Source organism: Pristiophorus japonicus, chromosome 13 (genome assembly GCF_044704955.1).
Source record: "Pristiophorus japonicus isolate sPriJap1 chromosome 13, sPriJap1.hap1, whole genome shotgun sequence".
Classification (NCBI taxonomy): Eukaryota; Metazoa; Chordata; class Chondrichthyes; family Pristiophoridae; genus Pristiophorus; species Pristiophorus japonicus.
In genome coordinates, this window is record NC_091989.1 from 192,187,930 (window position 1) to 192,206,527 (window position 18,598).

The window sequence follows — 18,598 nt, forward strand, 5'->3', positions numbered from 1 at the left end:
TAACCAGTGCCTGCAAAGAAACGTTCGGTCACTCAACCAGGAAGCACCAGGTCTGGTTTGATGAGAATGATCAGGAGATCCAAGAGTTAATAGATCGCAAGCGCAGAGCATTTCTGAGCCTTAAACAACAACCCAACGCGGGAGCAGCAAAGCAGCATTACAGACGGCTCAAGGCTGAGGTCCAACAAAAAACCCGGGACCTAAAGAACAGGTGGTGGATGGAGAAAGCACAGGAGATACAGCAGCTGGCCGACAACCATGATGAGCGAGGATTCTTCATCGCAGTCAAGGCCACCTACAGACCAAACACCCAAGGCCCCACCCCACTGCTGGCCAAGAATGGGGAAACACTCATCAAGGACACCGAGGCAGTCAGGACCCGCAGGAAGGAGCACTTTGAAGATCTCCTCAATGGAGACTTTGCCTTCGACTCAAGTGGACTATGTACAGCAAGCACCTCAAAGCATTAGAGAAGTACCACCAATGTTGCCTCGCAAGATTCTGCAAATCCATTGGCAGGATAAGCGCACTGTCAGTGTTCTCGCTCAGGCCAACATTCCCAGCTTCGAAGCATTGACCACGCTCAATCAGCTGCGACGGATGGGCCACATCATCCACATACCCGATACGAGACTCCCAAAAACAAGCGCTCTATTTGGAGCTCTGACATGGCAAGCGAGCTCCAGGTGGGCAGAGGAAGTGCTTCAAGGACACCCTAAAAGCCGCCTTGAAAAAGTGCAACATCCCCACTGACACCTGGGAATCCCTGGCCCAAGACCGCCCAAAGTGGAGGAGAAGCATCCGGGAAGGCGCCAAACACCTCGAGGCTCTTCGTCGAGAGCAAGTGCAATCAGCGGAAGGAGCGCACGGCAACCCAAGCACCCCACCCACCCATTCCTTCAACCACCGTCTGCCCCACCTGTGACAATGACTGTAGGTCCCACATCGGACTCATCAGTCACCTGAGAACTCATTTTTAGTGTGGAAGCAAGTCATCCTTGACTCCGAGGGACTGCCTAAGAAAAGAAGGATGTAGTGGGGTCTTTCTGGATGCATGTACCAAGATGGGCCAAATGTTAGGCTTTCCTCATCCACGATTATCTTGTGAAATGCTGTCCCAGCTACATTAAAAACAAACTGGTAATTGGACAAGGCACCATTTTGGTTTATATGATTAGTGCTATACCAGGCAATGACTTTACCAGCAAGGCCTTCGGGGGAGCAGATTTACAGCTGGAAGCCACTGCCAGAGTACATTAGAGTACTTTGTACCATAGAGAAATAGGATAATGGTTTGCACTGATGATTCCCCTTTCACCTCAAGACGGGCCTTTTGATAAGTCCTGGACTGACAAGGAGGCAGGATATAGTGGCACCATAACTTGAGGGAAGGATTATAGTTTGTTTATTTGATTGTAAGTTATTTATTTTTCAAAGTAGAAATAATAGACTTAAAAATACTTAACAGTTTACATTTTAGAAACCTCTGCATGCCCACTGAAACTCTGGACCATGTGGTTTAAAACCTGACAGGGAAGGGATAATCAGAAGTTAAGTGAAATCTGCTATCCTCTCATATATCACCTAGTGGGCAGTTTGAAAGCTGCTAAAGAAAAATAACCTGCATTTATGTAGCATCTTTCATGCCTCAGGACTTCTCAAAGACAGCCAATGAACTGCAGCGACTGATATTCTGTAGGCAAGTGCAGCAGCCATTTTGCAAAGAGCAAGACCCAACAAACAGCAATAAGATGAATAATCAGTTCATCTGTTTTTGGTAGTGTTGGTTCATTGGTACTGATGAAGGATCTCCTGCAAAAACATTAATCCATCTTTCTCTTTCAGATGCTGACTGACTTGCTGTGCATTTCCAGCATTTGCATTTTTTTTCTTTTTATCTTTTGAACAGATGTCATTTTTTCCTACTTACCGATCAAAAGATGTGGCACATCTCTTTTTGTAATCTTCCTTTTCGCTGGATTTCTGCTCTTTCCGTGATGCACTGGGTCTTGGAACTTCAGCCTCAAGTACAGTTACTGGCTGGTTAGTGGGCTTTCTGCATTCCAAAGACCAAACTCTTGCCCCATGTTGCTGTTTGGTTTCTGGAACCCCTGCTCTGTTCTGAGTATCCGAAGAGTCACTAAGACCATCACAGCCAGGCGGGCCACTGGGCAAATCCTGTTGCTGGCTATTCATATTCCTGGCTTTGGCAACAGAATTCAGTCTGCCATCGTCGGCTTTACCAAACAGAGCAGTATCGGTATTTTCTCTAATTGACTCCTGAGGAACATCATCCTCCACAAATATCTGTCGTCTCACCTTTTTCTAAGAGAAGATAAAGGACAAAGATAAATTGCTTCTCATTTATTTACTCTTTGTTTTCAATAACTAAAGCTTGGGATGAAGTTTGAGGACAGGTATATAACATTTTGACATTATTACAGTATGTAAATAGTCTCTCCCCCACACAGCTCAGTGAGTACATGTATCACTCAGTTCCCTGTTTTGTGCTGCTTTAGCTGGGGCAGTGGTGGACCCACAACACCTGGCCTCAGTGCTCTGAGGTGAGGCAGGAAAAATTACCCATGGCTTCCACTCCTGGTCACTATTCAGTGAGCTCTGTTGGAAAAAGAGCATGCATGGACATCGGGCGGGAGAAGGAAGGATTTGGTTTGGGTTAATTTTGGTACCCAAATGGCAAAATAGTCCTGTAAAGATCCATTGGCCTGCCTGATACCTAAAGAATGGTCACTTGGGTTAGCTATTGGAGAGTGCCCGGCAGCCATGGAATTTGTGTATCAGCAGCATTCCATGCCATTAGGAAAAGCAGAGGAGAAAATTGGGGTGGGGAAAAGAAATTCAATAATGCCGGACAATGGAATAACATCTCAGCTTGGTGTGATGTAAGTTTGCACCCATCATTCCCCAATGTATCCATTCCAAGATCTTTACCATCTCACTACAATGGGATATTGCTGGAGGCTATGCCCTCCTCAGGGAAAGAAAGAATATCCTAGATATTCTGGGAATCCTAGACTGAGTGTTGTGTAATGAGAGAGGATTAACTAGCAATCTTGTTGTGCGAGGCCCCTTGGGGAAGAGTGATCATAATATGATAGAATTCTTCATTAAGATGGAGAATGACACAGTTAATTCAGAGTCCTGAACTTAAAGAAAGGTAACTTCGACGGTATGAGGCGTGAATTGGCTAGGATAGACTGGCAAATGATATTTAAAGGGTTGATGGTGGATAGGCAATGGCAAACATTTAAAGATCACATGGATGAACTTCAACAATTGTACATCCCTGTCTGGCGTAAAAATAAAACGGGGAAGGTGGCTCAACCGTAGCTAACAAGTGAAATTAGGGATAGTGTTAAATCCAAGGAAGAGGTATATAAATTGGCTAGACAAAGCAGCAAACCTGAGGACTGGGAGAAATTTAGAATTCAGCAGAGGAGGGCAAAGGGTTTAATTAGGAGGGGGAAAGTAGAGTATGAGAGGAAGCTTGCAGGGAACATAAAAACTGCCTGCAAAAGCTTCTATAGATATATGAAGAGAATAAGATTAGTGAAGACAAATGTAGGTCCCTTGCAGTCAGAATCAGGTGAATTTATAATGGGTAACAAAGAAATGGCAGACCAGTTGAACAAATACTTTGGTTCTGTCTTCACGAAGGAAGACACAAATAACCTTCCTGAAATACTAGGGGACCGAGGGTCTGGCGAGAAGGAGGAACTGAAGGAAATCCTTATTAGTCAGGAAATTGTGTTTGGGAAATTGATGGGATTGAAGGCCGATAAATCCTCAGGGCCTGATAGTCTGCATCCCTGAGTACTTAACGAAGTGGCCCTCGAAATAGTGGATGCATCGGTGGTCATTTTCCAACATTCTATGGACTCTGGATCAGTTCCTATGGATTGGAGGGTAGCTAATGTAACCACACTTTTTAAAAGAGGGAGAGAGAAAACAGGGAATTATAGACCTGTTAGCCTGACATCGGTAATGGAGAAAATGTTGGAATCAATTATCAATTGATGTAATAGCAGCGCATTTGGAAAGCAGTGACAGGATCGGTCCAAGTCAGCATGGATTTATGAAACAAATCTTCCAGAAATTTTTGAGGATGTAACTCGTCGAGTGGACAAGGGAGAACCAGTGGATGTGGTGTATTTGGACTTTCAAAAGGCTTTTGACAAGGTCCCACACAAGAGATTAGTGTGCAAAATTAAAGCACATGGTATTGGGGGTAGTGTATTGTCGTGGATAGAGAACTCGTTGGCAGACAGGAAGCAAAGAGTAGGAATAAATGGGTCCTTTTCAGTATCTAGTGGGCTACCGTGAGGTTCAGTGCTGGGACCCCAGCTATTTACAATATACATTAATGATTTAGACGAAGGAATTGAATGTAATATCTTCAAGTTTGCAGATGACACTAAGCTGGATGGCAGTGTGAGCTGTGAGGAGGATGCCAAGAGGCTGCAGAGAGACTTGGACAGGTTAGGTGAGTGGGCAAATGCATGGCAGATGCAGTCTAATGTAGCTAAATGTGAAGTTTTCCACTTTGGTGGCAAAAACAGAAAGGAAGAATATTATCTGAATGGTGGCAGATTAGTAAAAGGGGAGTTGCAATGAGACCTGGGTGTCATGGTACATCAGTCATTGCAGGTACAGCAGGCGGTGAAGAAGGCATATGGTATGTTGGCCTTCATAGCGAGAGGATTTGAGTATAGGAGCAGGGAGGTCTTACTGCAGTTGTACAGGGCCTTGGTGAGGCCACACCTTGAATATTGTGTACAGTTTTGGTCTCCTAATCTGAGGAAGGACATTCTTGCTATTGAGGGAGTGCAGCGAAGGTTCACCCAGACTGTTTCCCAGGATGGCAGGACTGACATATGAAGATAGACTGGATCAACTCGGCTTATATTCACTGGAATTAAGAAAATGAGAGGGGATCTCATAGAAACATATAAAATTCTGCCGGGATTGGACACGTTAGATGCAGGAAGAATGTCCCCGATGTTGGGGAAGTCCAGAACCAGGGGTCAAAGTCTAAGGATAAGGGGTAAGCCATTTAGGACCAAGATGAGGAGAAATTTCTTCACTTAGAGAATTGTGAATCTGTGGAATTCTCTGCCACAGAAATTGTTGAGGCCAGTTCGTTAGATATATTCAAAAGGGAGTTAGGTGTGGCCCTTACGGCTAAGGGGATCAAGAGGTATGGAGAGAAAGCAGGAATGGGGTACTGAAGTTGCATGATCAGCCATGATCATATTGAATAGTGCTGCAGGCTCAAGGGGCCGAATAGCCTACTCCTGCACCTATTTTCTATGTTTCTAAAAGAAAACATAAAATTTGGTTAGAAGGATTACACCCAAGTCACTCTTTTGTAAATTCTACATGCTGAATCCGAACAGAATTGAGAGCAAAGGTGGTTGCCCAGCAGTTAGGCTTTAGAGGGAACAGATAAGGGAAGAAAATAGGAGGAATCTTACCTAAATATATATATATATATATAAAACAGTTTATGAAAACAAAACACTGCTTAATAAACAGGAAAGGGTTCAATGTTATCATAAGAATAAAGATCAACTGAATAAGTGCCACACCATTAGCCGCTGATCTCTGAACTGACTTCTATTTTCTTCAGCTCTTGAAGAGGATGAATTGATTGCAGGAATAACAGAATCCTCCTTCCTGTATCCATTTACTGCATGACTGAAATCTAATTTTCTTTTCACTGGGGTAGAATGCTGAATTTTTGCCTGTCTTGTTCCACCAGTCCTTTTATCCATTTTTGTATTATCCATGCAAGATTTATCCAAAGAATGCTGATCGCTGGAATGCTTCAGCGGCACATCTTCCCTTTGTTTCGCGAGCTGGTCTGTTTCTGCGAGCAATGAATCACATGACTGAAACTTCAGGTTCACACATGAATTTGGTTCTGTCGATGTCGGTTGTGCATCTGTGACTCTAGTGTTCATAATGTTGCTCGTCATCTGCTATTGGTATGATTTAATAAAAAAATAAAGTGAATTACAGTGACATAAAAACAGAAATCATTTTTTCAACTGTTTCATTAATATATAACCTGCACCAGGGACAACACATCACTGCTCATCATCAAGTGTCGTGACAGCTCCGCCAGTAGTCTAGTAGATAACGGCAGTGCTTTCTGTGGTACTATGGATTACAGAGAGTTCCCAGGGTCAATTTTCATTAGTGCTGATCTCAGCTAGTACAAAAACTTGGGTTCTACAATTGGCTTCAGCTTCCCTGGGCTGGAAAAGGGGAAAAACAATCAACGCTTAGTTACACTCTAGTTCTAGAAGTGCTTGCATTGGTAAAAGTTGGACAAGGTGAGGGTGGGTTAGCTGTGATGTTTCTTCCTCTCCTTCAAATGTGCAGAGTAGCCACTTGGCCAAGGGAACGATGGCATAATGGTAATGTCACTGGATTAGTAATCCAGAGGCCTGGACTAATGATCCGGAGATGTGAGTTTTAATCCCACACTGGCAGCTGGGGAATTTAAATTCGGTTAATTAAATAAATCTGGAACAAAAAGCTATATCAATAATGGTGACTATGAAACTACCGGATTGTTGTAAAAACCCATCTAATGCCCTTTAGGGAAGGAAATCTGCCGTCCTTACCCGGTCTGGCCTATACGTGACTCCAGATCCATAGTAACTGCACCTGGCACTGGCTACAGACAAGACAACGGCACACCCTGCAAAGTCCTTCTCACCGACATCTGGGGACTTGTGCCAAAATTGGGAGAGCTGTTCCACAGACTAGTCAAGCAACAGCCCGACAGTCATACCCACAGAATCATATCTTTCCGCCAATGTCCAAGATTCCTCCACCACCATCCTTGGGTATGTCCTATCCCACCTACAGGGGTGGTGGCACAGTGGTATGCAGTCGGGAGGGGCCCTGGGAGTCCTCAACATTGACGACGGATCCCATGAAGTCTCATGGCTTCACATCAAGCATGGTCAAGGAAAACTCCTGCTAATTACCACCTACTCACAGGCAATGACTATCTCCAACAAGCGAGAGTCTAATCACTGCCCCTTAACATTCAACAGCATTACCATCGCCGAATCTCCCATTATCAACATCCTGTGGGTCACCATTGACCAGAAACTTAACTGGATCAGCTACATAAATATCGTGGCAACAAGAGCAGGTCAAAGGCTGGGTATTCTGCGGTGAGTGTCTCACCTCTTGACTCCCCAAAGCCTTTCTACCATCTACAAGGCACTAGTCAGGCAAGATCCTCTAATTCTCCTGGGAGGACAGATGCACAAACATTAGCGTCCTCGTCCAGGCCAGCATTGAAGCACTGACCATACTTGATCAGCTCCGCTGGGCAGGCCACATAGTCTGCATGCCAGACACGAGACTCCCAAAGCAAGCGCTCTACTCGGAATTCGTCCACAGCAAACAAGCCAAAGGTGGGCAGAGGAAACGTTACAAGGACACCCTCAAAGCCTCCCTGATAAAGTGCGACATCCCCACTGACACCTGGGAGTCCTTGGCCATAGACCGCCCTAAGTGGAGGGACTGCTTTCGGGAGGGCACTGAGCTCCTCGAGTAGCGTCGCCGAGACCATGCAGAAATCAAGCGCAGGCAGTGAAAGGAGCGTTCGGCAAACCAGGCTCCCCTGTGACAGAGACTTTGGTTCTCGTATTGGACTGTACAGCCACCTAAGAACTCATGCTAAGAGTGGAAGCAAGTCTTCCTCGATTCCGAGGAACTGCCTATGATGGGAATACTCTCCACTTGCCTGGATGAGTGCAGCCCCAACATCTCTCAAGATCGACACCATCCAGGACAAAGCAGCTCATTTGGTAGCACCCCATTCACCACCTTAAGCATTCACTCCCTCCATCACCGATGTACCGTGGCTGCAGTGTGCACCATCTACAAGATGCACTACAGGAACTCGCCAAGGCTTCTTCAGCAGCACCTCCTAAACCCCACTTCTATCACCTAGAAGGACAAGGGCAGCAGGCGCATGGGAACTCCACAACCTCCATGTTCCCCTCCAAGTCATCACCATCCTGACTTGGGAAATATATCGGCCGTTCCTTCATCGTCGCTGGGTCAAAATCCTGGACCTCCCTCCCTAATAGCACTGTGAGAGTACCTTCACCACACAGACTGCAGCGGTTCAAGAAGGCAGCTCACCACCATCTTCTCAAGGGCAATAAATGCTGGCCTTGGCAGTGACGCCCACATCCCATGACCGAACAAAATAAAAGGTGTCTGTCAATCCCTGTGGTACCATAATCCATTCACCAATATCTTCAGGAGAAAAGGGGAGAAATCCCAATTCCCTCCCCACCCTCAAGCTTATTTTTTGATACAAAGCAACTTGAGACGAAATGGCCGGAATCTTACCAGCCCTGCGAGTGCGAGTTTGGAGGCGGACCCACTGTCAAAATTGACAGCGGGACGGAAGTCTGGTCTGAATCAGCCTCCTTGTGAATTTCCCAAGTGCCAGTTCTGCCTGTGGATTGCAGACGCAGCACCAAGCAGCATATCAGGCATTTGAGATAGTTAAGAAGCTGCTTAAAGGTATTTAAGAAGCATTTATCAAGGTCCTGACCATTTTACCAAGTTTTTTTTAAACATGGTTCTCGTCCCTTGGGGAACATGTTAGGCTTGTCGGGTTCTCAACAACTCTGGATTGGTTTGACTAGTTGACAGCCAGAAGTGGTATAAAAGCTACCATTTCACATCTGTTCAATTTCCAATCTTAGAAGCTGGCACCTTCAGGATTTTCAGCCTTATGGAGGTTTGAAGTGCTTCCAGTGAAAACTCTATCCAGTGTCACCTCCTTGGATTAACCTCTCTTACTTCTGTCATCTCAACTTTAGCTACCATTTATTCCATCAGCATCGGTGCCCTTGAAAAAATCTCACCTTGGTCCTCAGAATCCCACCACGATCAGCCCCCACACCAACATTACCGGCACACCATCATCTCCAGGCACACCAGCAGCACCAACAATACCAACCTTCTCCACAATCACCTGGTGCTCCACAGGACATCAGCACCTGACCACACTGCTGCCCAAGATGGACTCACCATGGCCACATTTACTTCACTTGACGCTGTATACCCTGGCTGCCACATGATGCACCAGGTTGGCACCACCCCACACCAACACCATAAAGCATCCCTACAAATACTAAGCCATTCTTTTCACACTCATCACCATTGGGTGGGGTGGGGGAGGTACCGTTATGTCTCATCATTCATTACAACTCACGAAGCCACTTCCAAAGGTGCACACAGATATGTCCAAGAGGGCAAAGTGTTGAAAATAAAGATTTCAATGTTTCACATTAGCAGAAACTTTACATCAGCATTGGCAATAACACTCAAGTGTCTACCCTTGTGTGTTGTTAGTTGGTGTGATTGGACAAGGATGATGGTGAGTGCGAGGGGTGACAAGTGAGATGAGGATGTGATCATGTAGATAGAGACAGATGGATGGGTGGAGGTGCATGCTAAGTTGGTATCAGTAAGGATGTGCAGGAGTAGGGTAGGGAAGGCAGAGTATGTGATGAGGATGTGATGAGTGGCACAGCAGGATGAGGTTGAGTATGGCTTACTGGTGATGTTTCGTGATCTGCTGTGATCATTGAAAGCTTTGCACCACTGCAGCCAGGTCCTCCTGATGACATCCCTGCTGGTGCCCTACTATACAATGTGCAACCAGGCTGTGCTGGTATCCTGGGGAGGTCTCTTCCATCCATCAAAAGGGAAGAGGGAGTCATGGGAGAGCCTGGGTGCAGCCGTGCATCTTTGTGTAGTGCTCGTCAGTGTTTGCAGCACCTCACAGCTGCAGAACAGACAGCACAACTGTCAAAATGTATGAGGGCATGGTCCTTTTAAGGAAATCAGCTGATGACACGTCAAATCGGCTGATGACACGTCATGAGATGATATCAGTAGACCTGCTTCATTTTAATTGGCCATGAACCTTAAAGGGTGAGTTTAGCAAGCCCAATCTAGGGAAAGTCGCGGAGGAAGCTGACATGACATGGAGCCAGCGGCAGGGTCGCAGCCTGCCTCGGTAGGAAAAATAGAGCCCAATGTGTTTGGAACACTGCACATAGCTCCACAACAGTGGGGTACTTTGGCTAGTGTTGAGCAGAAACTAGACACCTACACACAGAGGGAGGAAAAAACAGACTTCTAATGGCCGGTCATAGTGACATAGAAGCTCTTGGAGAAGTTTGGCCTCTCACTCTCTCAACTGCAGAACCGTCGTCGTCTCCAGGCCAGGTCCAAGATCGTCCCAACCTCTGTCATCGAGCTACAGTACGCGGATGACGCTTGTGTCTGCGCACATTCAGAGACTGAACTCCAAGTCATTGTCAACATCTTCATTGAGGCGTACGAAAGCATGGGCCTTAACACTAAACATCCATAAGACAAAGGTCCTCCACCAACCTGACCCCGCCACACAGCACTGACCCCCAGTCATCAAGATCCACAGCGCGGCCCTGACATTTTCAATACCTCGGGAACCTATTATCAGCAAGGGCAGACATCGACGACGAGGTTCAACGCCGCCTCCAGTACACCAGTGCAGCCTTCGGCTACCTGAGAAAGATTGTTCGAAGGCCCTCAAATCTGACACCAATCTCATGGTCGACAGGGCTGTAGTGATACCCGCCCTCCTGTATGGCTCAGAGGTGTGGACCATATACAGTAGAACCTCAAATCGCTGGAGAAATACCACCAACGATGTCTCCACAAGATTCTGCAAATCCCTTGGGAGGACAGACGCACCAATGTTAGCGTCCTCGATCAGGCCAACATCCTCAGCATCGAAGCACTGACCACACTGGGCAGGCCACATTGTTCGCATGTCTGACACAAGACTCCCAAAGCAAACACTCTACTTGGAACTCCTACACAGCAAGCGAGCCCCAGGTGGGCAGAGGAAAAGTTACAAGAACACCCTCAAAGCCTCCTTGATAAAGTGTAACATCCCCACCAACACCTGGGAGTCCCTGGCCAAAGAACGTCCTAAGTGGAGGAAGAGCATCCAAGATGGCGCTGGGCATCTCATCGCCGAGAACATGCAGAAAACAGGTAGCGGAAGGAGCTTGCGGCAAACCAGGCTCCCCACCCACTCTTTCCTTCAACGACTGTCTGTCCCACCTTTGACAGAGACTGTAATTCCTGTATTGGACTGTTCAGTCACCCAAGAACTCACTTTTAGAGTGGAAGCAAGTCTTCCTCTATTATGAGGGACTACCTATGATGATGATGATGCAGGACATGAATGGCCAAGGAAGGCCGGGTAAGAGAGAAAAAAAATAAAGAACATCATCATCATTGTTATGTATGGAGAAAGAGTCAGACTGAACACTGTGAGCTCAAAGTGTGACTTTAGTCTTTTATTGCAGCTGTCCAGAGTGCCTCTCCAACCAGTGAGGCCTCCTTAAATACCTGTGCTCCCAAGGGATTATGGGATCCCTTGAGACTCCAGGGGATGAGCCCTCTGGTGGCTGTGCAGAGTAAATACAAGTTTACATATATAACAATTATCATCATCGATAGTTCCTCGAAGCGAGGATGAATTGCTTCCATGCCAAAAAGGTATGAGTTCACAGGTGTTTCAATGAAGGACTTAATATTCCAGATCCTGAACTACATCTTGAAGGTTGTGCGTGGATTTTTTAACGCAAGGTGGCCGTTGCACACCAGCCACCACAGAGCTAGGTTTTGGTCCAGTGGCAAGGATTAACCAGGATGACTGGAGACCAGCTCTGCTGCACGGACCTAGTGCGCACAAATATTGCAATGTGGGCTGGCCTGTGCTGCCGCTGGGCCCTCGCCTCTTCTGGGCCCCGATCACATCCCTCTACGAACTCTTGCTGCTCCTTCGCCCAAACCTCACCCTTCCTGCTGTACTGCCCGCATTGCAATCAGCGACCTAGATTTGGGTGACATCAAATCCAGTCGCCCTCTTCGCAGTCATCGCCCTCCGGCAGCAGCGCCTGCAATGGCATACCGCCGCACGTTGCTCCCTCTAATGGCCCTGGCCTGCTGATGGTCTTGCAGGCCGGGACCGCCCCGACCTCTGGGCCGGGCTGCCGCTCCCTCTAATAGCAATGTGCGGCTCACGTTACAGTAACAGGGAGAGGCTAAAAAATATTTTGAATATCTCTTAATAATCCTTCTGTAATTAGGCCCAACTGTACAAGATCACAAGTGAACTCGGACAGTTAAAAGGACAGGCACCTAGAGTTAATGGCTGTACCCATTCATCTCTTTCATGCTGTCAGCTTCAGTAAGCCAAAAAAATAGGTAATATCATTCCATCACTGGGAGTTGAATCCAAGCTCCAGAGGTGGGATTCATGTACTAACCCACTGCACCAATCAGAATCCGCTATTCATTTTTAATATTGCCCTTCTCTGTCCCTGCTGCTGAAACCCTCATCCATAATTCTCTTACCTCCAGACTCGACTATTCCAATGCTCTTCTGCCCGATCTCCAATCTTCCACCCTCCGTAAACTTAAGGTCCAAAACTCAATCTGTATCCTAACTCGCAACAATGTTACACCATTGTTCAAAAAAGATAATGTTATGTTTGCAATAAAGGTTCAAACTGAGTTACTGTTTAACCAAGCAAGGTACAACCTTGGCTCTGCTGTATTTAGGCCCAAAGTGCCTGACTCTCAAAATAGTTGGCCTTTTATACCTGAGCAGCACCATGTGCGTGCTGCTCAGTGGCCTCCAACAATGACGCCATCTGGTGGCTACAAACAGAATGTACATACAATACCCCCCTCTCAGATCTTATCTCAGTCTTTCACAGGTTGAGACGGTCCGGTACTTTGTGCTCCCGGGTTGACCGTCTCAGTTCGATTCCAGCCTTGGGTGGGTGTGCGGGGTCTGTTGTGGCTGGTGGCTGACAGTGGCCATGTCAGGAATTGCAAGTCCATTTTTATTGAACAAGTCCGTGATGGAAATTCCGCGTTCATTGATGACCCTTGAGTCCACTGAAGGCTGCTGGTAGGTTGGTTGGTCGTCGACGGTTTCTTCGTCCGACTGCTCTGGCTCATCTGTGTGCCTCAGCTTTGTCTGATCCATGTGTTTCCTGCAAGTTTGCCCATTCTTGAGCTTAATAACGAATACTCTGTTGCCCTCCTTGGCCATGACCGTGCCAGCGATCCATTTGGGACCCTGACCATAGTTCAACACATATACAGGATCATTAACAGAAATTTCGCGTGACACAGTTGCGCGATCATGGTACTCTTGTTGACTGTCTTCTGTATTCAACATGATTATTTAAATCCGGGTGTACCAGAGAGAGCTTGGTCTTAAAAGACCTCTTTTCATCATGAGTTCAACAGGCGAGACCCCTGTGAGTGTGTGGGGTCATGTCCTGTAGCTCAGCAGTATGCAGGACAAGTGGGTCTGCAGTGACCCTTTGGTTACTCTCCTCATGCTTTACTTGATAATTTGTACTGCATGTTCAGCTTGCCCGTTGCACGCAAGCTTGAACGGTGCTGACCTTACATGTCTTATGCCATTAAGTTTCACAAACTAGTGAAGCACAACCCATTGTCACTCACCACTATGTCAGGCAGACCATGTGTCGCGAACATGACATTGAGATCCTCTATGGTTGCCGTGGACGTGCTGGATGACATGATTATGCATTCTATCTACTTCGAATAAGCATCCAGCACCACTAAAAACATCTTGCCCAGGAAAGGGCCTGCAAAATCTACATGGATCCTGGACCAAGGTTTGGATGGCCACGACCACAGAGTCAGCAGCGATTCCGCTGGTGCTTTGCTGAGCTGCATGCAAGTGTTGCACTGATGCGCACATGCTTTCAGCTCAGGATCAATTCCTGGCCACCATACATGGGACCTGGCGATGGCCTTCATCATCACTATACCGGGATGTGTGCTGTGTAACTCACGCATGAACTTCTCTCCCTTTCTTGGGCATTACAACGCAATCGCCCCACAATCTGCTTGAAAAGACAGTTCGTCCTTGCGACGAATGTACAGTTTGGCCTCCTCGCACATTTGGTTAGGTATGGCAGACCAATCCCCTTTGAGGATGCAACCCTTTACCACCAACAAAATCGGGTCCTGGCTGGCCCAGGTCTTAACTTGTTGAACCATGACAGGGGCTCCTTCACTCTCAAAAGCATCCATGATTAACATTAGATCCGCCGTTTGTGGCGTTTCCAGCTCCAGTGTGGGCAACGGCAACCAGCTCAAAACATCGGCACAATTCTCTGTGCCAGGTCAGTGGCGAATGACATAATCATATGCAAATAATGTCAGCGCCCACCTTTGGATGCGGGATGAAGCATTGGTATTGATACCTTTGCTCTCGGAAAACAATGAAATGAGCAGCTTGTGATCAGTCTCTAATTCGAACCTCAGACCGAACAGGTATTGATGCATCTTTTTAACACCGCACACACATGCTAAAGCTTCTTTTTCTACCATGCTGTAGGGTCTTTCTGTTTTCGACAAACTTTTGGACGCGATAGGTTGAAGTTTCCCTGACTCATTGGCTTGTTGGAGTACGCAATCAATTCCATATGACGACGCGTCACAGGCCAAAGCTAAACGTTTACATGGGTCATAATGTACCAGCAGCTTGTTCGAGCAAAGCAGATTGGTGGCTTTCTTGAAAGCTCTGTCTTGCTATACGCCCCACACCCAGTTGTCGCCTTTTCTCAATAGCATGTGCAGTGGTTCTAGTAAGGTGCTCAATTTAGGTAGGAAGTTACAAAAGTAGTTGAGTAAACCGAGGAACCAATGCAGCTCCGTCACATTCTGCGGCTTAGGTGCATTCTTGATGTCCTTGATTTTCACGTCAGTAGGTCTGATGCCATCAGCGGCGATTTTCCTCCCGAGGAATTCGACCTCCGGTGCCATGAAGACGCACTTCGAGCGTTTCAGTCCGAGTCCCACTCTGTCCAAACGCAGCAGAACCTCTTCCAGATTGTTAAGATGTTCCTTGGAGTCACGACCGGTGATCAGGATGTCATCTTGGAACACGATGGCTCTGGGAATGGACTTCAGTAGACTTTCCATATTCCTCTGGAATACTGCTGCAGCCAAGCGAATTCCGAAAGGGCACCTGTGGTACATAAACAGTCCTTTGTGCGTGTTAATGCACATAAGTCTCTTCAACTCCTCGACCAACTCTTGTGTCATATAGGCAGACGTCAAGTCCAGTTTTGTGAATGACTTCTGTAAAGTCCTTACACAATACCACCAATCCACACGAGGCACATTCTATGGACAAGGTCACTCCATGACCTGAACCTTTATTCACAGGACCAAGAAGTGATGACCCTGCGTGGGACCTCCCTTTATATACCTGGACGACCAGGTGAGGAGTGGCTCCTACAAGTTCACTCCCTGTGGTCAAGGTGTGCATTTCTTACGTATATACAGTATTGCAGTGTTGTTACATAAAGGTTACATACATGACATCACCTCCCCCTCAACATCTTATTGGGATCATAGGTTAAGTCTCTCGGGTGGTCTGCGCTCTCTCGTGGAGCGCCGCAGTTGGGGCTCTGGTTGTTGAGCCTTGGTATGCGTGTCAGTCGCCTGTGGTGATTCCGGCCTGTCCGGGCTGACCGCAAGGACTGTGCATGCTGCTGAATGTTCTTGTTGCTCGTTCACTGGCGGTGGTGTGAATACCATCTCATGATCTTCCTCAGGTTCCTCAGTGTCCATGCTGAACCTTTTTTTTACTTGGTCCAGATGCTTGCGGCATATCTGCCCATTGTTAAGTTTAACCACTATGACCCTATTCCCCTCTTTGTCTATTACAGTACCCTCAAGCCATTTGGGCCCCAAAGCGTGATTGAGAACAAATACGGGGTCATCAATTTCTATACATCTCCCCCTTGAATTTCGGTCATGGCACTCGTTTTGGGACTGGCGCTTGCCCTCAACAATGTCGGACAGGACTGGATGAATGAGGGATAGCCGAGTTTTGAGTGTTCGTTTCATGAGTAGCTCCGCGGGCGGGACACCCGTGAGCGAATGCGGTCGGGATCTATAGGCCAGCAGGAGGCGCGATAGGCGGCATTGAAGGGAGGGTCCTTGAATCCGGAGCATGCCTTGTTTTATGATTTGGACCGCACGTTCCGCCTGGCCATTGGAGGCCGGCTTGAACAGTGCTGTCCTGACATGGTTAATGCCATGACCCGGCATGAACTCCCGGAATTCGTAGCTTGTGAAACATGGGCCATTATCACTAACAAGGATGCCCGGCAAGCCGTGGGTCGCAAAGACCGCGCGCAGACTCTCCGCGGTGGTGGATGTCGTGCACGAATTCAAAATGATGCACTCGATCCATTTTAAGTACACATCAACCACATGAGAAACATTTTTCCCATGAACGGGCCGCGTAGTCTACGTGAATACGTGACCATGGCCTGGTGGGCCAGGGCCACGGGCAGAGTGGGGCCTCCCTGGGGGCATTACCGAGCTGGGCACATGTCGTGCACCTGCGAACACAGTGTTCCAGGTCTGAATCAATTCCTAGCCACCACACATGTGACCGGTCAATGGCCTTCATCGGCACAATGCCTGGGTGCTCGCTGTGGAGTTCCCTGATGAATGCTTCCCTGCCCCTCTGGGGCATGACTACCCAGCTGCCCCATAATAGGCAGCTGGCTTGGATGGAGAGCTCATCCATCCGTCTGTGAAATGGTCTGACCTCCTCAGGGCATGCTCCGTGTGCGGGCGTCCAATCCCCAGTCAGGACACATTTCTTAATCAAGGATAGGAGGGATCTCTGTTGGTCCAGTTTTTGATTTGGCGGGCTGTGATGGGGGAGCCTGCGCTGTCAAAGGCATCGACAGCCATGACCATCTCAGCGCTTTGCTCCGCTGCCCCCTCGGTGGTGGCCAGTGGAAGCCTGTTGAGCGCGTCAGCGCAATTTTCGGTGCCGGGCCTGTGCCGGATGGTGTAGTCATACACAGCGAGCGTGAGAGCCAATCGCTGTATGCGAGCTGACGCATTGGCATTGACAGCCTTGCTGTCTGACTGCAGGGATGTTAATGGCTTGTGGTCCGTTTCTAATTCGAACATCCTGCCAAAAAGGTACTGATGCATCTTTTTCACCCCATAGACACATGCGAGTGCTTCCTTCTCAACCATCCCATATCCCTGTTCAGCTTGAGGGAGTGACCTGGAGGCATAAGCCACAGGTTGTAGTTGGCTCTCAGCGTTACCCTGCTGCAACACGCACCCAACCCCATAGAATGATGCATCACATGTCAGAACCAATTTCTTACGGGGGGTCGTACTAAGTGTGTTCGGGGGGGGAGTTGGATGGGATCCTGGCTGCTGAGGGGACCCGGGGGGGTGTGGCGGGGGTGGGGTGCTGGGGTTGCGTGTTCAGCCGTGGACTCATTGGGTGGCGGTGCGGGCTGGAGGGGCCAGGTGGCCTACTCCTGCACCTATTTTCTATGTTCCTATGTTTCTAATGTTGGGGAAGTCCAGAACCAGGGGTCACAGTCTAAGGATAAGGGGTAAGCCATTTAGGACCGAGATGAGGAGAAACTTCTTCACCCAGAGAGTGGTGAACCTGTGGAATTCTCTACCACAGAAAGTTGTTGAGGCCAATTCACTAAATATATTCAAAAAGGTGTTAGATGTAGTCCTTACTACTAGGAAAGATGAAGAGGTGTGGCGAGAAAGCAGGAATGGGGTACCGAAGTTGCATGTTCAGCCATGAACTCATTGAATGACGGTGCAGGCTCGAAGGGCCGAATGGCCTACTCCTGCACCTATTTTCTATGTTTCTATGTACAGGGTCAACAACTTATTTGAACAAAGTAGGTTCCACGCCAGATTGAAAGCCCGTTCCGGACAGTTCCCCCAAAAACAATCACAACCCTTAGGCAGGAGCACGTGTAGCGGCTCCAACAATGTGCTTAAGTTCGGCAGAAAGTTCCCGAAATAGTTCAAGAGTCCCAGAAGTGTTGTAGCGCCTGGGCGCTCGTCGAATTGCCTCCGTTTTGGATTCGGTGGGCCGAATCCCATCTGCAGCAACCCTCCTGCCCAGAAACTCGACCTTGGGAACCAAAAACACACACTTAAGACTTCTTGAGTCGTAGGTCTACCCGGTCCAGTCGGCGTAGCACCTCCTCCAGGTTGTGGAGGTGTTCCTCGGTGTCACGACCGGTGATGAGGATGTCATCCTGAAATACGATTGTTCCAGGACTGGATTTGAGCAGGCTTTCCATGTTTCTTTGAAAAATTGCGGCCGCTAATCGAATGCCAAACGGACACTTGTTGTAAACAAACAGTCTCTTGTGCGTGGTGATGGTGGTCAGTAGTTTAGATTCGTCGACCAGTTCTTGGGTCATGTAGGCTGAAGTGAGGTCCAACTTGGTGAACAGCTTGCCGCCTGCCAGCGTGGCAAAAAGGTCCTCCGCTCTCGGGTGCGGGTATTGGTCTTGTAAGGACACCCGGTTGATACTGGCCTCGTAGTCGCCACAGATCCTGACCGAGCCATCCGCTTTTAGGACGGGAACGATGGGGCTCTCTGAAT

The 18,598-nt window shown here is 47.9% G+C and overlaps 1 protein-coding gene across 14 annotated transcripts in view; it reads right to left on the reverse strand.

Moving 5' to 3' along the window:
* The window catches only part of terb1 (telomere repeat binding bouquet formation protein 1), a 235,388-nt gene that overhangs the window by 106,407 nt on the left and 110,383 nt on the right, over nucleotides 1-18,598 (reverse strand). For 13 of the 14 annotated variants that reach the window (XR_011596397.1, XR_011596396.1, XM_070898307.1 and 10 more), the window contains 2 exons: nucleotides 5,610-6,002; nucleotides 1,931-2,325 (listed from right to left, as the gene is read on the reverse strand). Coding sequence is in view for 12 of the 14 variants with exons in the window: in XM_070898307.1 (XP_070754408.1) it covers nucleotides 1,931-2,325; nucleotides 5,610-6,002 (788 nt within the window). In the remaining 2 variants the exon portion in view is untranslated. The remainder of the gene's footprint in view (nucleotides 1-1,930; nucleotides 2,326-5,609; nucleotides 6,003-18,598) is intronic. The other variant, XM_070898301.1, reaches the window with a different exon arrangement.